Below are 24,617 nucleotides of genomic sequence, written 5' to 3' on the forward strand. Positions count from 1 at the left end.
CATAACCAAAGTCGAAAAGAAGCTTTCAGAATGGTGGTGAGAACCTGAAGGACAGGTGTCAGGCAAATGAGTGTGTAAAGAGCACACCGCACCCGCCCCCACCCCCCACAAGCCATCCAGCTGCCCCATCTGTGAAGGGCCATACTCCACTCTGGAGTGGTAAAAGGCAGTCAGTAATGCTATCACTTCAGTTGTTAATTGAAGACGTTTCTGAAAATGGAATTCATGATCACTACGGTAGCATAGTGATTAGCACAATGCTTTACAGTACAGGCAACCCAGGCTCAATTCCCGCCGCTGCCTGAAAGGAATTTGTACATTCCCCCTGTAAATGTGTGGGTTTCTTCTGGGTGCTCCAGTTTCCTCCCACAGTCCAAAGACATAGGTTAATTGGTCACTGTAACTTGTCCAGTGATTAGGCTCAGATTAAATCAGGGGTTTGCTGTGCGACGTGGCTCGGAGTGCTGGAAGGGTCTATTCTGCGCTGCTTCTCAATAAATAAATAAATAGATCCGCAACAGGGAGAACTCAAAAGATGCATCAGTTAGGGCAAGGGTAAAAGAACGATCACGTATAATTATATCTTCACATTTGGAAGGTCTTTCAGTTGCTGAGATGAAGGAGCCCGTGGTGATTTGCAAGCTAATGTTGGACTCCAATAAATCAGGTTTCCCCTTAAGCAATGCAGTCTGCTCAAATGACAACATTAAGATTCTTGATGGCATCTCCAGAGCCATCAACCAAAGTTGAGTTTGGTTCAAATAACAATGATTTGCACATTTACTTATGAAGATTCATGAGATATTTAAAACAGGCACTAGACCAGTCATTTCATTTAAATGTCATTTATTGTACATAAAACATTCTGATTTTAGCAGCTACAGCCTTTAAAAGCAATTTCCTTTTCATTGAGAGTGTGAATGTTTTTAATAACATCAATTTAACTAGAGGACATTTATCACAACTTGCACAATATTTAAAGCAACATACACGAAATGGTAAATAAGAAACATTATGTTGCTGCAGATACAGTTTAAGTCCATCTTAGGGTACTTTCACATGAAAACATCGTAAGTAACGGCCATCTGGTCAGACAACATGCTGTTTTATGGAAAATTAATCATCTCCTTTTATAGTATATAGAAATTTAGAATATCATAGAGAAACTGCACTATTGTAACAAGGTTATTGGTTTATGAAATCCAAATGAATTTAAGATATACAAAAAGCATTTGTGCTTGAAAAAGTTGTGGACAAGTTAGTCATACATTGATAAAATGCTCTCCAGTAACATTGTATAAACTTGTTAACTATGTATCACATCATATTCAAATTTGTCTTCTATCTATATAAAAAAAGCAGAGAATAGCACCAGTAGAGCTAGATCCTGCAATGTTAAGTTAGCATGTTAAGATGCACAGGATTGGAATTAAATCTGTTGAGGTCATTTGAAACTTTTCTGTCCTTCCTTATATAAAGATTAGCAAGGTCAAAATTCAGCACAAATAGCTTTTCCAGAGAGGAAGCTTGCCTCTCTGTTCTTTGTAAACCAGAGTCATCTCTACTTATTGGTGGAAAATCCTGGTGCCCAAGGATAATTTAACAGTTTGCCCCTTAAATTGACCCAGACAGATGTTCATCAGTCCATCCTTCATGACGTGGACTGAGGGGGCTGAATTAAATCGCTACGTGGTTTCTAAATGGTGCCTTTCTAATCAACTTTGCACTTAAGTTAATATCAGAAAAGCAGACCAAAACAATCTTAGTTGACAGCACTCTAAATCTCACCTGTTGGGACTCACTTGGTTTTAATGAGAGGCACATACGCAATTATTAAATGAAACAAATCATTCCTCCATTCAGTACATCTCTATTGAAATCTTAGCTAACTGCAGTGGCCTTGTTGACAGTGCTCTGCATTAACATTGCTATTTTGGATGCTATGGAGGTGATCATGTTTTGAAAGTCTCTTTAGATCAGGGGCGTCCAACCTGGGGTCCACAGACACCTTGCTTAATGGTACTGGTTCATGGCATAGAAAAGGTTGGGAACCCCTGCTTTAGATAGTCAGGTGGAACCAGCACAAGAAAATCTGCAGTTGTAGCACAGTCTACATCCTAGAACTAGGACTCCATCCTCAGTAGATCTGCCAAGTTCCTCCAGCATTTGCGTGTTCACCCATAGCAACATGAATCAAAGAAGCTGTATGCAGATGGAAAAACTCTCAAGGCAACATTAACAGAGAATATTCCATTTATGCTGAAGTTGTTGGTTTAGCAGACAGAATTACTTTATGGCTGTTCTAATGAATTTATTTTGTGCAATTTCAATCTATCATTACTTGACTGGTACATTGACATCTGCACAATGAGATTTTAGAATAGGATAGGCTCATGTGTATTTGCATACTAAGCAATGTCATGTGGAACCAGACAGCTATCTTGCTCCTAACCTCCAAGGAAAGACTCCAGGAGGGAAGGAAATGCTTCACAGGCTTACTTAGGCAGAACAGCATTTGGCTGCCAAAAAAGCCAATCAAATCTGCTCCAAAACATTAATAATTAGTGCACAAAGAACCAATATTTATTTACACCAAGCAAGCAAAATTAGAGGCAAATGAAGTGAATAGAGAAAAAAAATGCAAAAATAGTCTCAAGCACAGAAGAGGCTGCTGTGATGTGTCATCAAGTACTGACTATATGCACAGTCAGACAGATAAGGAGGTGTAGACAAAGTGCAAGACACTTATACAGAAAACTCTCCAGTTATTTGAGTAAACAAAATAAAAATCACTTCAGTGACAAACTCCAGCCAAGAGTGGGTGGAGGTGGCTGCCTTTCTGCAGAGGTTAATGCAGAACTTCAATTCTCGCTGAACTCCAGTTCTATAACTTGGTGAATTTAAGTGGAACATTTTTAACTCATTGATGGTTCTTTTAGTAGAAGCTCCCGATAATCTGGAACTAGAATTCCAATCACATTCAGACACTAGGATAATTCACACTAGTATGTTCATATTCAGAATATACTGAACAACACACTTGATCGTTAAAAGCCTTAACAGAGCTCTTACATTTACTCTTCAATTTGAGCTCATCTGGTTCTGAGATACAATAAACTTCAGATTGGCTACCTGCAAGACCTATCACTTGGCTGAGAATGCAAAATTAGGGGTGGGGGTCGGGTAGTCAGAAGTCTGAAATGGTTTTCATGTGAAAGTGCCCTGTATTACTCAAGGGACAGCCACACTGCACTGTTTTCAGGAATGTAAGAAGAGTTGAGGGATGGGTAGGACACAGAATCCTGGACAGCTGAAGCACTCTTTTTTATATACATGCTTAGCATGCAAGAGAAAGCTTTTCCACCATTGCTGGTGAACAGGCAGTTTGATTTGCAAGAAAACTCAAACTAGCACAAAATACAAACTGCTTAACACAGATGGCTAAATATTTAAACTTTTTTTGTTTCATATACACAAAAGGCACTCTGTAATGAGCTTGCACTGTCACTTCCATTGCACTTTGATTCCTTGATACAATCCATCCACCTGAAGAGCAGCAGCAGCTAACTGCTCGGTTAATGCCTGTGGAAAAGAAAATCATTCCAGCAAAGGGCTTACTCTATAATTCCATGTCTACCGGCCGGATGTGGCCTGTCTTGTGCTCTTTTACCCAGAGTTCTCTGTCCTTGGCAGGGTCAACCTTCTGAAGCAGCTGATCCACTGGTTCGATAGTCTAGAGAACAAGGAGAGAAACATGGTCATAACCTCTTCCATTATAAAATCAGTGTTTAGAACCAGGCATCTAAATCTCAAAATAAAGGATCAGCCATTCTAGACAAGAGAAGAAATTCTGTAGACTCAAGCTTAATTCAAAATACTAAAGAAAAAAAATATATAAACTTATCTACAAATACTTAATCAGTTTTACATTTATAGTAATTTTCCTTTCATTATTTACATCTCTGAATATCAGAAGTTATTAAAAGATCATCAAGGTGCCTTAGGCTTTCACAGCTGACAAGACCTCAGTCTCTGCTTGGGTGCCTTGAAAGGCTGGTCGGGTGTTCAGAGGATGGAGTCTCACCACTGGGTGGGTCTTGTTGCTTAGTGACATAGGGCATCCAGTCCAAGTAAGCAGAAGAACCAGTACATCCTCGATGCTCAAAATAATATTTTATCAAAGTTCACATATATTACCATATAGTATCTTGAAATTCATTTTCCTGCAAACAGTTACAGAAAAATAAAGAAATGCAATAGAATTTAGGAAATTCTATTTCCTTCATGCAGGATGCTAGGGAGCGGAAGTCATGTCCCTGTCACTTCAAACTGGGCTGAAGTCCCCCACACCCACCTCAATGACCTCGCTTTCCATGGTGGCAAATGGTGACTTCCAGAGGCCATACCTGGCTTTCTGAAAGTCAAGTTCGTCCAGTCCTTCAGGCTCAGTAGGAGACTGCAAGATCACTGATGCATTTTGACAATTCAAAAGTGCATCTCTTAAAAGTGAAATTTTGGGCTGCAGATCGCAGCAATAACAGTTCAGAAAATGTACATCTGGCAACACTGTGCTCACAAAATGTCACAGTACATCACCAGCACCAATATGCTTGTAAATTTATTCATTATTTATTACATCTTTGCGTTCTTTGTATGAGATATATAAATGTAACCTTGTTCCATCAGTTACAAAATGCCTTCCTTCTTATTAATTGTCAGCTTAGTAGCTGTATTCAGTCTTCATTGTGCTTACTAGAAAGAAGCCAGGGATTATTAAATCATTGTTTGTTCCTTTTGTATCACAAAGAATTTCCACACCCCTCTCCTGAGATGTCCCATGCTCCATTTGTACTTATATAATACCCAAGTCTCAATGCACCTATTAAACTTATAAAAAGTTCGGAAGTTATGTAGCTCTGTAGTTTAGTGAAAACGCATCATATTTGTCCTTTAGTCTTTGCATTTACCAGGAGCTGATTTTTACTTTACTTTATTGTCGCCAAACAATTGATACTAGAACGTACAATCGTCACAGCAATATTTGATTCTGCGCTTCGCGCTCCCTGGAGTACAAATCGATAGTAAATATTAAAAATTTAAATTATAAATCATAAATAGAAAACAGAAAAGGTAAAGTAAGGTAGTGCAAAAGAAACCGAGTGGCAGGTCCGGATATTCGGAGGGTATGGCCCAGATCTGGGTCAGGCTCCATTCAGCAGTCTTATCACAGTTGGAAAGAAGCTGTTCCCAAATCTGGCCGTATGAGTCTTCAGGCTCCTGAGTCTTCTCCTGGAGGGAAGAGGGACGAAAAGTGTGTTGGCTGGGTGGGCTGTGCCCTTGATTATCCTGGCAGCACTGCTCCGACAGCATGCGGTGTAAAGTGAGTCCAAGGATGGAAGACTGGTTTGTGTGATGTGTTGGGCTGTGTTCATGAACTCCTGCAGCTTCTTCTGGTCTTGGACAGGACAACTTCCATACCAGGTTGTGATGCACCCTAGAAGAATACTTTCTACGGTGCATCCATAAAAATTAGTGAGGGTTTTAGGGGACAGACCAAATTTCTTTAGCTTTCTCAGAAAGTAAAGGTGCTGGTGGGCCTTTAAGCCATCCAACCACAAAAATTAACATGCATTAAGATCTTGTTGTGTAGGTTTTCCATATTGATTGCCATTAGGCTCTAGGCTGTACAATAGAGGGTCACCCCTTGAGTAAAAAATTTCAAATTTTCCTCTCCAAAAGAATAATCACTTATCACTGTTTGAATAAGAATGAAGTCCAATATGTTACATAACTAGTGGACTGCTGACTTCCCCAAACCTTTAGAGTTTTATTCTAACTCCATTTATCTGAACAAACACTGAGTAGTCTTCCCAGGATGGGAGTTCAATGTTCACAGTAAATCTTATTATCAAAGTACCTGTACTGATAATAATTTGGAAGAGCTGATTGTGGACTTCAGGAAGAGTAAGACGAAGGAACACATACCAATCCTCATAGAGGGATCAGAAGTGGAGAGAGTGAGCAGTTTCAAGTTATTGGGTGTCAAGATCTCTGAGGACCTAACCTGGTCTCAACATATCAATGCAGTTATACCAGTACTGGAGTGCAAGTCTAACACTCAATAAACATCAGTGACAAGAATAAATATTCTCTATGAACTCTTGATGCAGTTTACTCAGGTAGGCTTGTGCCTCAAACAGAAACAATTTCAAACAGAAGTATGCAATTTTAAGAACTCTTGCCTAAATTTTGTGGTTCGATATAATCATTTATCCATGTAAGCAGAATTCTCAAAGCCACTGACAATGAAAGCAATTTTTCTTATTATTTTCTGACTCCACCTAAAGTCTAGCAAGTGAGTGTGGTTGTAAATAGTCACCATAACGTGATGGGAAATTCACTTGAAGAACCTATGGCAGTTCTTGAGAAAAGAAGAGCTGTAAACAGGAAAGAATTCTATTCATTATAAAACAAGTTCTTGAGATTAAACATTTTTATTATTATAAAACAAAAATATTTGAAAATACTTTGCTTATTTATGAATGTATTGTAAATATTAAAAACATTCAAGGATTTCAAAACAAAACTAAGCAAGCATGTAGTTTACCAACAGTCATAAGTTTCCATCAATTTTTTGGGATAGGCCTTTTTTGACTACTCAAACCCATCTCTCTCTGTCTGTCTTGCACACACAATTACATTGTAAAAGGCTTTGTCAACACATTTGACTTCATCCCAATCATTGCAAGCGTGACTGTTTATTGTAGGTCAGATTTAGTTCACCCAAGGTTTAGGAGCAATTATCTCCACAACCTTGCCTATGATTAGATCAACTTCCCAATAGTTAAAAGGCTTATTCACATGTACCCATTCCAGTAGTGCTCAGATCTCATTTCTAGATATTTTCTCTGCCAGAGAATTCTTTAAAGAAAATAAAAATCATTTCATTTTTTTGGTTCATTAACAGTTTAAGCTAAAATATTTGCATACATCAACCTTATGAATTAAATTCTGTGGAACGTGGGAAGCACTTTCAATATAATCAACAAAGATTGGCCCGTGAAATGTTATTAAGAATATTAATCCATCACATATAATACTTTGTATCTTTTTCTGTAATTCCTTCTTAGATATTTTGAAGTCATACAAATGAACATTGCCTGATACTGAGCTTTGCATAGAGGGTTATTTCATTTCAATCAAGGTGTGAAAAGAACTTGGTTGGGAATTTATACAAGGCAATGTTAGAAGCAAATGCTGGATTTCATTTGCTGCTAATGAATTTACTTTAGGGGCAATATTAGTCAATAATGAAGTACAATGTGCCCAGAATGCACATTCCTTAATGGTGACATTGCTGAAGAAAGTAAAGTTTTCTCACTTAAGTTCAAACTCTCAGCTCTTTACAGGAACCACCCTTACAGAAGAACTTCATCATAGGGCAAGAGAAAAGGAGAAATGGAATTGAGGAAGCACCATAAAATTACCTACATAAACCTCAGGCAAGAGAGAAGGGAGTTAGTTCCTTAGAGCATTAACCATTCAGAAAAAAATCCATTAGCATTGTTGGAAACCACTCTTTTTTTAAAATAACATTTTTATAATATTTGTATTTTTTCACAAATTCATATTGTTCACACTCACTGGCAGAAAGTGGTATAGCAGCTAAACTAACGGTTTATTCCCTGTCTCATTTTTCATTGGCTAAGTATTAGCACATTACCCAAGTGACGTAATTGTTTTGATTATGTAGCCTATTGACAAGTTCATTCCTATCAAAGGAATTTTCCTTATTTTATTATAATAGTGATAGATATTTCAGTGGTGTAATCTTGGCTTCTTTATTTCTTCTGCCTTTGCATCCATTCTACCTTTTAGTATTGCTTCTTAGCTCTTTGTTTAGTTTGCTCAGTATTTGGATGTTTGTTTGTACTCTCAAATAAACTGAAATCCTGGAATTAGGACTGCACATTCATTCCTGACTCCCAGGAGAACCCCAAGGATCAGAAAATAAACAGAGATCCAACAGCATTCATTATTCAACTTGCATTTGTTTCAAGGGCATGAACACTACTGGCAAGTCAGAGCCCATTCCCCATCCCTGATATAAATTGAGAGGGTCTGCAATAAAATGTTTGTCAAATCAAAACTGAAGACAAACACTGAGCATCTTTACAAAACATCATCTGTTTGATGATTGACTGCGTAGACAGTGATGGCCCTAATTGAAGAGGCTGTGCCTAACACAATAGACAGACCAAGCTATAGCTAGACCATTTTGATACCATGGAAACAAAAGAAATAGCAGAAGGAATCTGAAAGACTCTTCATTGTTTACTTGAACAATAGAAAAAGTTTAGCCCATTAATCCATTTTCCATGACTGTAATCATCCTTAGAGCAGCCATTCGGGTGCCTACTGCTGTAGGCTACCCACACAAGGGAATGTTAGGAAGGGGAGGTTGCCCCAAACCTCAAACACGAGGAAATCTGCAGATGCTGGAATTTCAAGCAACACACATAAAAGTTGCTGGTGAACGCAGCAGGCCAGGCAGCATCTCTAGGAAGAGGTACAGTTGAAGTTTCGGGCCAAGACCCTTCATCAGGACTAACTGAAAGAAGAGACAGTAAGAGATTTGAAAGCGGGAGGGAGAGGGGGAGATCCAAAATGATAGGAGAAGGCAGGAGGGGGAGGGATGGAGCTAAGAGCTGGAAAGTTGATTGGCAAAAGGGATATGAGAGGATCATGGGACAGGAGGTCCGGGGAGAAAGACAGGGGGGAGGGGGGAAGCCCAGAGGATGGGCAAGGAGTATAGTGAGAGTGACAGAGGGAGAAAAAGGAGAGAGAGAGAATAAATATTATATACACACATATATAATAATAATAATAATAATAATAAAGAAGAAATAAATAATGGATGGGGTGGTGGGGCATTAGCGGAAGTTAGAGAAGTCGATGTTCATGCCATCAGGTTGGAGGCTACCCAGACGAAATATAAGGTGTTGTTCCTCCAACCTGAGTGTGGCTTCATCTTGTCAGTAGAGAAGGCTGTGGATAGACAAATCAGAATGGAATGGGACGTGGAATTAAAATGTGTGGCCACTGGGAGATCCTGCTTTCTCTGGTGGACAGAACGTAGGTGTTCAGCGAAACGGTCTCCCAGTCTGCGTCGGGTCTCGCCAATATATAGAAGGTCGCATCGGGAGCACTGGACACAGTATATCACCCCAGCTGACTCACAGGTGAAGTGTCGCCTCACCTGGAAGGACTGTCTGGGGCCCTGAATGGTGGTGAGGGAGGAAGTGTAAGGGCATGTGTAGCACTTGTTCCGCTTACCAGGATAAGTGCCAGGAGAGAGATCGGTGGGGAGGGATGGGGGGGAACGAATGGACAAGGGAGTTGCGTAGGAAGCAATCCCTGCGGAAAGCAGAGTGGGGGGAGGGAAAGATGTGCTTAGTGGTGGGATCCCGTTGGAGGTGGCGGAAGTTACAGAGAATTATATGCTGGACCCAGAGGATGGAGGCGGGCCCAGCATATATATATATTCTCTCTCTCTCTTTTTTCTCCCTCTGTCCCTCTCACTATACTCCTTGCCCATCCTCTGGGTTCCCCCCCCCCTTTCTTTCTCCCTGGGCCTCCTATCCCATGATCCTCTCATATCCCTTTTACCAATCAACTTTCCAGCTCTTGGTTCCATCCCTCCCCCTCCTGTCTTCTCCTATCATTTCAGATCTCCCCCTCCCCCTCCCGCTTTCAAATCTCTTACTAGCTCTTCTTTCAGTTAGTCCTGACGAAGGGTTTTGGCTCGAAACGTCGACTGTACCTCTTCCTAGAGATGCTGCCTGGCCTGCTGCGTTCACCAGCAACTTTTATGTGTGTTGCCCCAAACCTGACTACTGGAAGCTGATCCAGATCTGGAAGATGAAAGTCAGGTTTTTAGTTGCTGAGATTTTCTAGCGTTACCATATACTTGCTCCATTTCACTACAGAAGATTATCTAATACCATCTATTGGCCAAACTCTAAGTCATAAGTTATTAACACCCATAGATTACTTACAGAATTCTGTCATACCAAATTTAACTCATGCCCTGGTTTTTACTTTGACGTATGTAGGTCATACATCAAAGTAACAATTTAACAATGAATAACAATGCAAGTAAATAGGGTGGAAGGCACATAAGATATAGGAGCAGAGTTAGGCCCATCTGGCCATCACGTCTGCTATGTTTAATCATTGTTGATCCATTTCCCTCTTAGTAAACATGAAGATAAGGAAAATTTCAGCATTTGGCAAAGAAGAAAAAAGAGGGGAAAGTAAAATATGAGAAGCAAGAAAAAGGCAAGTAGGCCATAAAATTCCCTGAAGAGAAAAAGGCCAATACAGGTTGACCACCGATTTATCAGAAACTGAAGGTTCAGCACCCTTTTAATTTGGGTGAAATTAAGATTCCAAGTATTGCTCACTTTTCATGCAACATCATTTAGACGAGGTGAATACTGGCAATTCTGTACAGACAATTATTAAAGAATTTAAGGTGACAGGCGTTCTTTGGTTCATTGTTCGAGGGTGGCAGAGGATACAACCTTCAACACGAAAGAGTGGCTGGCATAAGTTGTGGCCTGTCTTGATGTTTGATCATGCTCCTGAAGAAAAGCTTGACAATGATTTTACAGGATTTCATGGAGAAAGTAGCTGTTCATGATTTGCTTGTGTATGCAAAATTGTTACAGGACCTGCTTTCTAAGATCTAGCAAGTAGTCTGAATGAAGAAAACCTATGTGAGTGAATGATCGTCGACGACAAAACACCCGTTGTGCATCACCTTACGGACCTGGAAATTATAGACCGTGTTCTGAATGCTGATAAAAACACTTCAAGTGATGAAGATGGCAGTGATGCTGATGAAACAGATGAAACTGAAGGATTTACTATTGACAAGTTAATTGAATCTTGGGTTAGAGAAATGTACCGCTGTGATGGAACAAGAGTTAATGAATTTTTATTTGATGCAAGAAAAGTTACACAGGGAGAGATCAAATTACTTGAAACAACTTCGCGTGGATGAAATGCCTAAAATGATAACCAAGAAACAACAATCTTTGTAAGCACAGTAATTAATAAATTTAAATCTAATTTTTATTTAACTAATAATCCTTTTTAAGCTTCTGTAGTCCATTTTTGCCATTATTATTGCGTGACCTCTTTTATTCCAGCAAAACATTAATCCAGCAAGTCTCAGGAACCAAGGGTGCTGCAAAATCAGTGGTCAACCTGTATTATCAAAATTTAATGTTGTTTCTTTATAAACTGAGGTAGGGGAAAGAAACAAATGGAAGAAACAGACATTCAAGTAATGGTGAAGAGAAGTACCTCGAAGGAAGATGATGCATTGAAAGTAACTAGCATTAGTGTACATAATATTGAAGAAAGTTAATGGCACAGAAATAAGACCATAAGATATAGGAGCAAAATTAGGCCATTTGGCCCATTGAGTCTGCTCTGCCATTTCATCATGGCTGATCCATTTTCCCTCTCAGCCCGAATCTCCTGCCTTCTCCCTGTATCCCTTCGTGCCCTGACTAATCAAAGAACTATCAACCTCTGCCTTAAATATACCCTCTGACTTGGCCTCCACAGTCACCTGAGGGAAAGAATTCCACAGATTCACCACTTTCTGGCTGAAGAAATTCCTCCTCATCTCCATTCAAAACGGACATCCCTCTATTCTGAGACCGTGTCCTCTGATCTGAAGACTCCCTCACCATAGGAAACATCCTCCCCACATCCGCTCTACTGAAGCTTTACTCTTGAGGTATAAAGCATACATGCCTCATCAATCATAGCACTGAGCAAAGGAGTCAGGAAACCATTTTGCAGTTGTACAAAACTTTGGTTAGGCCTGATTTGGAATATTGTGCACAGTTCCGGTTGTCCCGTTGCCGGCTTTGGAGACGGTGCAGTAGAGGTTCACCAGTGTCATGCATGCATTAGACAGTATTAGCTATAAGCAGAGATGGGGCAAACACAAAATGTTTTCATTGGTGTGTCAGAGACTGAGGGGAGAGCTCATGGAGGTTCATAAAATGATGACCTGCATCAACACAGTAGATAAGGACTCTCTTCTCTGGGGAAGAATTGTCAAATTCTAGAGAATATAGCTTTAAAGTAAGAGGGGTAAATTTAAAGGGGATGGGAAGGGTAAGTGTCTTTACAGAAGAGTGGTAGTATACCAGGAAACAAACATGATAGTGGTGTTTAAGAGGCGTTTAGACAGACAAATGAACATGCAGGGAAAGGACGGATATGGATGATGTGCAGACAGATAGGTCTGATTTAGTCCGGCATCACGTTCAGCACAGACGTCACGGCTGAAAGGCCTGATCCTGTTTTCTAATCTTCTATGTTCTAAAGTGTTGTGTTATTCACATCCACTGGCATTTTTACACATCTTCTCAAACTAAAACATCTGCAAGTAACAGACAATAGAGGTAGCAAACCCAGGATCCTATTGAATTGAGGTCACACTGGACAAGCTGATATTCAAGAGCACTAAAGGAAGTGCAAAGGCTGTGAGCCTCACCCAAGTTAACACCATCCAGCACACACATCTTTATGAATGCTGAAATGAGACCAGAATCACTGCACAGGCGACAGCTGAACTAATAGTGTCCATTTTACACAGAATCACTCCAGTGCTGAAAGTCAGATCAATGCTCTTCTGCACAAAATCTAGTTGACTGGAAGTGACCCAGCATAGTCAGGAAGACACCATATCCAACAGTATCTCACCCACCTCTGATACCCCTGCACCACACCAGAACAGCCAGGCTTTAAACCTACAGAATATCAGGGGGATTTTTTGGCATACCACAAGCCTATTTTTAGCTTCAACTAAGTTTCTCCCTCGACTAAAGAATCTGATACCATGAAGTAAACAGGCCCAAGTTGTAAGCAGCCAGCTGCCGCACTTAAGTTTCACAGCCGCAAAGGGAAAATCAAAATGTCTCCACACTTATCAAACAGCAAAGTAGTTTCAGGAAGCTGACTGCCAGATATAGATCTACATCCTACCCTTGTGGAACTGACTCCGGAGACTAAAATTAAGGTGTTAGTGACATCTTCAATATATGTAAAATGAAACTATCTAGTTAGGCATTTAGAAACTGGCAATAGAAATCTTATGAGCTGCTTCTGGCAACGTGGTGTAAGAGCTGTAAATGCACTAAGCCCGGCTGCTAATGAAACGGCAAATGAAATGACAGTAGGTGGCACCGAACTGAAGGGAACAGCTCAACGACATTCATAGATAATTTAAAAGGCTAATTAAGGTATGAGTCGTCTACATCTGACAAAACTGTGGTTGCCCATGTAACCTCCTGCAGTCTTTCATCCTCAATTAGCTGATAACCAGCAATCAAACAAGAACAGCGAACACTGGAAAGAGCTCTCATTCTGCCTCAGGAGCATGCTTGCTTACAGCTCCTTCCACATCAAAAACCATGTGTTGTTAGTGTCTATGGTGATGGTGCAGTGATTAGGTAGTAGGTTGTAAGTCAAAAGCAGGGACTAACATTCGTCCTGGATTCAAACCTGATTTTGACTGTCATAGAATTGAAAATGAGCAGATAATCTGCAATGAAAGAGACACAGTAAATGATGTCCACTATCATAAACATCCATCTCGTTCACTAACATCCTTTGTGGAGTGATCAGTCGTCCTCACCCACTCTGGCCTCTACGCGACGAGAGAATGATTGACTCTCACGTGCACTCTTACTCGGTTCTTACATTATCACTAAATTAAAACAGAAACTTTAAAAAAATAGACCAAACCAGCAGACTAGCATCAATTTGGACAATTGAATTTGGATATAACGAGGTCACTTCCCATACCACTGATACTGCAAATCCCACTAAATTGCAGCGATGTCCCTCAGACTGATGTGGTGATATTCACTGAAGCATACCCTACAAATAATGTGTCAAGCTGCTCACCCCAAGTATATTCTGTCCCAGTAGCACGGCACAGCAGCCAGCCTCCTTTGCTCCTCGAAAAATAAGCCCAGCCTCTCCAAACTCGCCCATAGACCTCCAATCTAGACAACATTTTGGTGAATCTGCTCTGCCCTTTCTCCAGCATAACCATATACTTTAGTGCGGTGGCTAGACCTGCACACAGCACTCCAAACGCAATCCAGTCTGGTGTTATATATTCTATTCCCTGACCTCTGAAAACCTCACATAACCTCCTTGCTATTTTTAGGAATTATGGATATGAATCCCAAGGTCCTACTGTTCATCAACGTTCATTAGCACCCAATCATTCATCCACCATTACCCCTTACTTCTAACACCAAACCAATTTTGGATCCAATTGGTCAACTCACCTTGACTCTAAAGCAACTTAACTTTGAGGAGACTCCACCCGATGAGCCAGGGGCCTCTAACGGCCTAATACTATCTCAAGGCTAGGCCTCGATCAGAAGGACTTGGGTCCTTTGAGTGTCATCGAAGAAAGGAGGTCTTCTATACGCTGCAGCTCCCGCGACCGCCAGGCGGCTGGAGATTTGACACTGGGTTCTTCCCTCTTTGCTTGCAGTTACTGAGGGAATCCTCTGCTTAATAAGATGTTTCAATTCACCACATCAGATCTGAGCTCATAGGCAGAAGAGAACGGAGTGCTGGCCAGGTGACGTCAGGGGGCAGGGTGTGGTCAATATGGCAGACCGGCTCAGAACTCGCGAGCTCCCCTGCCGGTAATGTCCAGAACCAACCTATGATGCAGGACTTTATTAAGTGCCTTCATCCAAAGTTCCCTAGATTTGCCAACATTGCCCTGCTGCACTCGGGCACATGCTGGATGAGCTTTTACTAACTCTCTTTTAAAAGATGCCAACTTGTCAGGTATTGTTTTATCTGCACGCATCTGCTCCAACTCTACTTCCACCAAGTCCTCTCTCTCACACTGTTCGATCACCTTATGGCAAATGGCTAACGAAGTTGTATCTGCATTCTTCTGAGTTCAAACGGAAGAGGGTGACCACATGGAAACATGCAAGTGTCTCTTTGGGGATAGAGGTGACAAGGTAGATGATGAGATATTTCCACTAATGGGACAGTCTCAAATGAGGAGCCAATATTCCTTGAGGATGGTAATTTAAAACTGAGATGTGTAGTAATTACTTTTTTGCAGAAGATGGTGAAACTACAGAATTTCATATGGAGACTGGATCACTGCTGCTACTTAAAGAACACATTTTTTTTAAATTAAAGATGGGGAAAATTTATGAACTTGGGGAAATTTATGAATTTGGGGATCTGCCACAGATGGAGAGTTGAGGCCTAAGGTAGATTAGTAATGATCATATTGAATGGCGGGACAGGCATGAGGGGCCTTGTGACTTACACCAATTCCTTATTTCTTGTGTATATATCTCGAGGAATTAAATCATCTATGTGTGATTCCCTAGTGAATGAAGCAGTCCGTGCCCGCACGCAGCAAGACCAAAACAACATCCAGGCACGAACTGCTAAGTGACAGTAACAAAGTTTCTGATCACCTATCCTTGACATTCAGCCTTATTGTGAACAGTTTTGGTTGCTCTATTATAGGGAATGCATCACTAAACTGGAAAGAGGACAGAGAAGATCTATGAGGCTGCTGCCACTACTCAAGAGCTTGAGTTAAAGTGTGCAGCTGGAATGTGGGAGACTGAGGAGGAACCTTATAGAGGTGATAAGAGGCATGGAAAAAGTGAAGACACATAGTCTCACTTCCAGGAAATGGGAACTAAAAAAATAGAAGGCATAGGTTTATGGTAAGAGTGAAATAGTCCTGAGTGGAAATTTCTTCATGCAGAGGGTGATGCAAATATAAAACCAGCTGCCTGGAAAAGTGATAGAGGCAGGTACAATAACAACATCTAAAATAGTTTCGGATAAGTTCACGCACAGGAGGGGTTTAGAGTGATATGGACCAAACATGGGCAAATGGGACTAGCTTGGTGGGCAAGATGGTTGGCATGGATGAGCAGAGCTGGGCTGAAGAGTCTGTTTCCATTCTGTCTTCCTCCCTCACTAATATCATTAGTATTGCTGAGACCCCATTATCAATTTCCAGGAGATTACCATTGACCAGAAGCCCAAATGGACCAGTTACATACATATCTTCAAGAGCAGATCAGAGAGTAAGACTCCTGTGCCAACTGACTCACCTTCCAAGGCCCCGAGGCCTTTCCACCATCAACAAAGCACATGCCGTGAGCCTGATGAGCGTAGTCTCCTCTTGCCTGGTAGAGTGTAGCTCCACGAACACTCAGGAAGCCTGTGCAGTCGTTGATTGATTCTATTATGGTTATTATTCATGAAGCTTTCATTGAGTATGTCCGCAAGAAAATGAATCTCAAGGTTGTATATGGTGGCATTTTTGCACCTTAATAATAGATTTACCCTGAACTTAGAACCGAAACAGAACAAAGAAGCCTGTTTGACTGGCAAACCTTTTCTTTCACTCTCTCCACCACAACTGCACGACAACAGTAAAATGGGCTGCCAGCACTCAAGCAGCTCATCCATTACTTAAAACATTTCACAAACAAGAGAAAATCTGCAGATGCTGGGAATCCAAGCAATACACACAAAATGTTGGAGGAACCCAGCAGGCCAGGCAGCATCCATGGAAAAGAGTACAGTCGACATTTCGGGCCGAGACTTTTCAGCGGGACTGGAGAGAAAAGGCTGAGGAGTAGATTTAAAAGGTGGGGGGAGGGAATGGAGAAACACAAGGTGCCAAGTGAAACTCGGAGCCGGAGGGGTGAAGTACGGAGCTGGGAAGATACAGGGCTGGAGAAGGGGGAATCTAATGGGAGAGGACAGAAGGCCAGGGGAGAAAGAAAGGGGGGCAGGAGCACCAAAGGGAGGCGATGGACAGGCAAGGAGATGAGGTGAGAGAGGGAAAAGAGGATGGGGACTGGTGAAGGGAGGGGGGGGGGTGTTACCTAAAACCTTTATGTACTCCAGCACCATCATTGCTAAGGCGACAGTGTGAGTCATCTCCAAACTCCATTACTATTGCTCAGACCAGTCACCTCAACAGCATCTCCCAATCTTCAACCCTCCCCCCTCCCCACCACGTAGTGGGGTAGGAGCGGGTAGACGTGGGTGGAGAAGGTACATTAAAACACCTTCACTTCTCCTAAAAGTCAGACACTCTCAAGACTTGACAACACATTACCGCTAGGCTTCTCAAATTCCCCGACCCCTGGCACTGTAGCTTAGCTGCTATAGGGCAAGGTGGTCACTGATCCCCACCTTCTCAAATTAGTTAGGGATGGGTCATGAACAGTGACCTCTATGTCCCCAAATTCAAAACAAGTTCTTTGACAATGAACTATTTCATATATCCAGCTGTACTTTATCGCCTGTGAGAAAAGTAACGCAGTCAATTCAATAATCTATTTAAAAAGTGAAACAAATTGTGAGAATTATGATGTCCCAGTAGCTAGCTTCAATAGTTTTAAAATATACATGGGAAGAAGATTGACAAAGAAGTTGGTCTCTTTTAGAAATCATATTTAAATAATCTTACCTAAGGAAGCAGTGGAAACAAAACATAGATCAAGTATTGAAGAAATCCATTGGAGCAGGTGTTCCCAACCTTCTTTATGCCATGGTCCAATATCATTAAGCAAGGGGTCCACAGACCCCAGGCTGGGAAACCATATTTTAGAGGATGAATAGTGAAGAACGGCCAATGCTTTTGAACAAGCGGATAGGCTATTGCAACTCAGTGCTGTCCTGCATTTCTGCATTGCCAGCACATCCTAGTACAGTGAAATAACTACCATAAAGCACTCCCTCAATCTCTAAACCCTTTTTTACATTTTGAAAATAACCAAAGATTGAAACAGATTTTTCTGTGCAAATATTTCCCAGTAGTGCCATTGAAATAAAGTTTTTCTTACACTTTGGTTGAACATGTCTGTCTCATGGCGAAGTTGCGTGTATTGACACAGGTGTTGCCGAATCATTTCAATCCTTTCAACCTCCAACCTCTCCAGCTCCTGTAAGGTCAAATATAAACAAAAATATTACTGTGAGCACCCTAAATAATACAATTGTCTATTAACATTTACATTAAATATGGTCCTTGTTTGTTTCAGAAATTGGAATGGTGCAAAGTTTTGAATATTCATTTTGATGGAAATAATTCTGCCTGGCCTGTTTTTCCCATGACTTTACCCCAACAAAGTGAGGAGACTGTCTAGAATTCACATCACAAATAGAATGGACAGGTTAACTCAAATGACACAGGTCAATGTTCTGAGACTTCTCTCAACCCACCCTATCTAATCCTACTAGGAGATGCTTCCATCTTTTCTTGGCCATGTATTTACCTGGTTTCTCCTTAAATACAACTATTATTTGCCTCAGTTGCTTCTTTTGATAATGAATTCCACACTCTGACTTCTAGGTTTCTAATTGTGTTCTGGATAAAGACGTCATTGAAGCTGGAGAAAGGCAATAGATCAACAGAAACCTTCTAATACTCAGCATACCTTTACCGATCCGCTATTGCCCTGAATAACATGAAGCATTTCATGGAATCCCACTCTTCGTGTAGTCTCATTCATACAGATTTATGTTTCATTATATCATACATTCATTCGCTTAGAATGAGCATTTAAAAGATCACATTATCTCTGCCATCACCTTGGGAGGAAATGCCACCCAAGGGAGACAGTTAACGTGTCAAAATCATGGCTCCTCAAGCTACATTACTTCATGGTTTGCTAAGTTTAACACTCAAGTAAAGGGTAAATGATTGTGAGATGACGGATAAATATCTCCTTTATTAATAATTCATTGGAAACATTTGCAAGCTTGATGTACGAAAAAATATTGCCATTGAAATAAAATATTAAGGGATCTTTTCGAAAAGGCGGGATCAAGCTGGTGGCCTTTTTTGAATTGTCCATCAAAGTCGAAGGACAGTAGTCTGATGATGTATCAATCTAAGCCAATCAAACTACCAGTTTCCCTCCAAGCAGGAATGATTAAAATTATCTCTGTACTGCCTAGTTTACACCTGAGAAACTTCCAAACAAGCAAATCAAAGCAACAGATTTGTACTGTTATGCTTGAATCTATTTGAGCCTATTATTGAGAAGAATCCTTAACTTGCAAAGACAAAACATCTTTTCTTGCCAATTTTTCCTCAGACTACAGGAGGTTGCTTCCAGGTTTTGATAAACATTTTCACAGCTTCTTTTTCCAAAGATGGGAGCAAACAAGGTTCATCTAAAGGCCTGTCTTCTGGCAGCACTCTGCTAATAGCAAAAGGGCTGTCTGGCATATCCCTGGTTTAAGCACAGAATTTTAGTCTGTACAAGAAAGATAAAGATAGGTTTAATTATTCATTTAACCTTTGCAACTACTGCAGAAGCACTTTGTGAGCTCACCATCTTCCTAACAGGAAACAGATGTGAAAAGCACACCATTAGCTGCTCTCCTGAACGCAAAACAGGAACTGATAAAAAAAAATGCTTTTTATTTAACACTACCATTTGTTGCATCACAAATAATTATCCACTGACCATGGATAATTCAGAATTATCAAATGCATGCCACACAAACAGAAAATGATCAGCTAAAATTAGATTTATCAGTGCAAGTTGCATTGCCAGTGTGAATAGTACTTTTGAATCTCTACGCAGTCATTTATGTGATATCTTCTGTGGCTGCAGAGCTTCTTCAAAACCCATAACAACAAAAACGTATATTTTGCACGTCCCTGTTCTGAAGCATGAGCTACAGACTCATGTCACACAATACAAGTTTCCAGACAGAATAAAGAAATGATAGTCGGATAGTTTTGTTTTAATTTTCAATGGATGAAAATAGCTTGGACAGGACACCAGGGAGTACTCACTTGTCTGAAATTGCGCTGTGGAATTATCTCCTCCCACAGATTCAAGGTAGAATATCTCAAACTCTGGACAGCTCCATCAACATATTAAATTACTGAAAACCTATGACATAGAAGACCATTCCGCTTCACGTCAATGCTGTTCTAACAGCCATGGGCAGGTCGCAGTTCTTCAGGCACACTTCTTTTCAAGCATGGTGGCTGTTCCTGTATCTACCAAGCTACAAGTTGCAGACCCTGACCACCATTTAAGCAATTACTTTGAAACTAATGTCCTCCGGTTTTTGACTCGCACCACCTCCTCAGCAAAGGGCTATAAATCCTTCTTCCTTGCTCTATTTCAGACCGTCTCCTCAGCCTCCTCTGCTCCAAAGTAATCTAGAATTTACAGCCTTGGCAATATTGGTACTTGTAAATCTTCTCTTAGTCTTGTCAAATTAATCACATTTCCTGTAGAGCAATGAGCAGAAATGCCTGCTTACTGGAGCTCTATGCAGTTCAAGTATTTATCTCCCTTCTCTTATATTCTGGACCTCATTTAAAAAATAAAGCATATCATATAGCTTTTTAACTACTTCATTGACCTGCTACCTTTGAGGATTTATAGATGTTCACACTTCTCTGCATCCTCCCACTCACAGTGCATTTCATTGTCTTGTTGTGCGCCACCCCAGCTCATGATCTCACATAATTCCAGACTGAAATCCATTTTCCATTTTTCTACTTGACTAATCAGAGCACCTACATCTTCCTTCAGCTTCACTCGTCACGGTCTGCTAGGTGCCCATTTTTGTATCATCTGCAAACTTCTTTAACATGCCATCTACACCTAGACCATAAGGAAGAGCAGCAGAATTAGACCAAGAATCTGCTCCACCATTTCATCATGGCTGATCCACTTTCCCTCTCAGCCCCGATCTCCTGCCCTCTCCCTGTATCCCTTCATGCCCTGACCAATCAAGAATCTATCAACTACTTCCTTAAATAAACCCAATGACTTGGCCTCCACAGTGGCCTGTGGCAACGAGTTCCACAGATTCACCACTCTCTGGCTAAAGAATTTCCTCCTCATCGCCATTCTAAATGGATATCCCTCTATTCTGGGGTGGTGTGTTCTGTTCTTAAAACTCCCCCACCACAGGAAATATCCTCTCCACATTTAAGTCTAAATCATTAATTTATATGACAGAGAGCATGGGACAGGGTGGAGAGTCCTGTGAAATCCCACTAGGCATGTCTTCCAGTCACAACTTTGTTTCCTGCCACTTGGGCAGTTTTAGACCCAGTTTGCCTCTGGACTCCATGAACTTCTACCATTTTGACCAGGCTATCCCTTTGTCACATAGTTTGCTATAATCCACAAAGGCTACAAACACACTGCCCTCGCCCACCGTCCCAACTAGTCAGAAGTACAACATAGTCTTTTTTTCTTACTTCAATATTTTTCTTTAGGATGTAGATTGACAATTCTTCTCAAACAAAAAATCAACAGAATCCAGTCAATCACAGTAACTAACACATTAGGCAGCTAAACACCATGAACCACAACCACAAAAAAGGAGTCAACAATAAGGAGGAAGTTATGTTGGGTTCAAATCCAAAGAGCACCTATCCCTCTGCAGTGTGACTCATGAGTGGGCAAGATCATTCACTTTGCTAAAGAGGAAGGTGGAAGAATATTTATAAAGGTAATTGATTGGCTTTGACCATTTCTAAAAATTGATTTTGTTAAGAGATTTTTTTTGGTTCCCCATTCCCTGTATTACAAAATTTTTAAGTCAGTCCAATTGTTCTGCTTTTTCTTACTTGTGAGTTATAAAATATCTCTGCAGATATTAAAGGTACAGGTAAATGGTAGAATACAGATACTAGCCAACACACAAAAAGTGGCATCAGTCCAGCCCATGCAACCATTGTGAGAGTACTAGGTTCGTGAATTCTAATTGCAAATAAAATTAAAACTCAACACATCTGAGGACTTTCCAGTGTGAGGTGACATCCACAGGTGAATGCTGCGAAATAACACAGTCCAAGGGGCAAGAGTTCAGCTAATAGTATAGACGAAGAAAATAAGTAACTATAAAGCAAACGAGTCCAGCAGACAGGGACAGGACAGGGAGTGTGAAATGCCTGATAGGCTAAATGGTCAAATGGACCATCAAAATTGGTGATATGATAGACAGTGAAGGTTGTTTAACTCAGCGGTCCCCAACCACCGGGCCGCAAAGCATGTGCTACTGGGCCGTGAGGAAACAATATGATTTGGCGATATGAAACGATACGAGTCAGCTGCACCTTTCCTCGTTCCCTGTCACGCCACTGTTAAACTTGAACACCCCTCCCACCACCCACCACCCCCCGGTCGGCCAGTCCGCAAGAATACTGTCAATATTAAACCGGTCCGCAGTGCAAAAAAGGTTGGGGACCCCTGGTTTATGATATTGATCAACTGGGATAGTGGGCATTGGAATGGCAGCTGGAATTTAACTCAGACAAGTGCAAAGTGATGCACTTTGGGAAGTTCAAGCAGAGCAGAATGGGAGGACCGTGTGTTGTGAACAGCGAGAGCTGGCGATGGAAGTATACAGTTCACTGAATGTAGATGGTGAAGGCTGCATATGGGCACACACACCTTCATCGAACAAGGTGACTGAGTACAAGACAGCGATGCCATCTTATCACTTGTATACAGTGGGTTAGGAGCATTTTATGGAGTTCTGATTGCAGACTCCACAAAAAAGGTGCAATTAATCTGGAGTGAGAGGGAAAAAATACACAGAGATGTTACCTGGATTAGAGAGTTTGAATTATAAGGAGAGATTGGAAAGGCTGGGTTTTTTTTCATTGGCGCATAGGGTACTGAGAGGTGGCACAATGGAGGTGTATACAGTTGTGAGAGGCATACATTGGATAGGATAGGAATTTGTTTCCATTGGTAGTAATTTCAGAGGGCATGGTTTTAAGGTGAAAGGGAGGAAGTTTAAGGAGGATCTGAGCACTTCTATTTTTTATACAAGGAGTAGCTGGCACCTGGGATGAGGTGCCAGAGGAGGTGGTGGAGGCAGGAATAGTAACAACATTTAAGAGGCACCTGGACAAGTAATTGAATGAGCATGAGCAAGGCTTGGAGGGATGTGGACTTGATGTGGGCAAGTGGGATCAGCTCCGATATACATAACGGTGGGTACAGATGCATTGGGCCAGTATGCATGAATCAGTGCTACAGAACTCTGAATTAATGCACTGAAGCAAGATGCATGAAGGACACAGCCTAGCGTTTAGAAGCTACAGGGCGCTGACGGCTTCTGCAGCCCGAGGGTGACTCTAACCTGTATAACAGCTGGTCAAACACTTCCTAAGTGCATTGCTTAAAGTGATGGCATAAACGGCATTGGCACTTTGCAAGAGAATGTGGGAAGGTAAAGAAAGCCAAGTAGTGTTTGTATTTCCTGTATTTATGGATAAACATATTTTTGAAACAAAAAAGCACTATAACCAACAATTTCTCCCAGATCGGAATCATGAAAACTATAACAATCTCATCATAGATGCTATTTAAACTCTTTGAAGATGTTCCATCAAACGTTTGCCAAGAACAGGATTCTAAGCAAGTCAGCCTGACCTGGATAAAGTATTGAGCCATGCCAGCATGATGTGGCCTGTTCCAACCCCAAATTTTATTAGAATACACACCCAACTCAGATGTCCTGGTAGCCTAACATCAAAGAGTCAACTGAACCAGGTCCTTTCCTGTATTCAGGACCCAATACTTAAGAGTCTAGACTAAATAGTTCAAAGGCCATTCAAAAAAAAGCAATACATATTACTTTACCCTCAAATTAAGGCATACCGTGTATGTAGAGGCTCTGAAAAAATATCAGCTCCTTTGTCCTTATTATAATTAGTTGCATAGATCTTAATTGGGTGAGATTATAGTTGGTATGCACCCCAGGGGCTTTATACAGTCAAAATCCCTCTGAATCACTGAGGTTTACAAACTGGGAGGTCCTGGGAAGAAAAGAGGATCATCACGGCCTAAATGAAATCAGAGGTTTGAATTACATTCTGGCGAATGTAAACAGACAAGGAATAGCCTACTATACAAAGGAAGGATGTGTTAACAACTGGAAGAAATGGAAGGTCGAAAAGAAACAAAATCATTAAACATAGAGGAGAAAGGCCAATCTAATCTAAATGGATCACAGCCTAACGCACCAGAAAAATGTCATTAAGATAATCCTCTCATGCCATGAACTACATTTCACAGAGATGCATAAAACCTAGGCCTAACCGTGTTGCTTGCCTAGCTGATGATGATCTTGTATCTGAATCTAGAAGTTATGGATTCGAGCCCTGCTCCACAGAGTTGGAAATGAAACATGATTGACGCTCCAACTCCACATCATTGCCTGTTGTGCAGAGGTGGAGCTTGAAATGAAACCTTACGCTGAGGTTATTCCTGCTTAGTCAGTTGGTTGCAAATGAACCCAGTGCACTATTTAAAGGAGAAAATCAAGTCATATGCCCAATTGAATGCTGCCAAAATCTAATCATTTGATCATTCATTACTTTTGCACAGTATGGCCTCTGTAATAATAGCTCTTCAAAATGATGGCCTTGTGGTGTTTTACCGAAAGAGTTTAAATCATGAAATGCTCCTCTTAAATCATCAAACTCAAGTTGGATA

The 24,617-nt window shown here is 41.0% G+C and overlaps 1 protein-coding gene across 2 annotated transcripts in view; it reads right to left on the minus strand.

Moving 5' to 3' along the window:
* Positions 1-835: 835 nt before the first annotated feature.
* Positions 836-24,617, minus strand: part of gas7b (growth arrest-specific 7b) — a 527,545-nt gene continuing 503,763 nt past the window's right edge. For both annotated transcript variants that reach the window (XM_072241983.1, XM_072241984.1), the window contains exons 13-14: positions 17,967-18,065; positions 836-3,733 (exon numbers count right to left, since the gene is read on the minus strand). In XM_072241983.1, coding sequence (XP_072098084.1) covers positions 3,620-3,733; positions 17,967-18,065 — 213 coding nt within the window. In that variant the 3' untranslated portion in view covers positions 836-3,619. The remainder of the gene's footprint in view (positions 3,734-17,966; positions 18,066-24,617) is intronic.

The sequence above is a fragment of the Mobula birostris genome, chromosome 24 (genome assembly GCF_030028105.1).
Source record: "Mobula birostris isolate sMobBir1 chromosome 24, sMobBir1.hap1, whole genome shotgun sequence".
Classification (NCBI taxonomy): Eukaryota; Metazoa; Chordata; class Chondrichthyes; order Myliobatiformes; family Myliobatidae; genus Mobula; species Mobula birostris.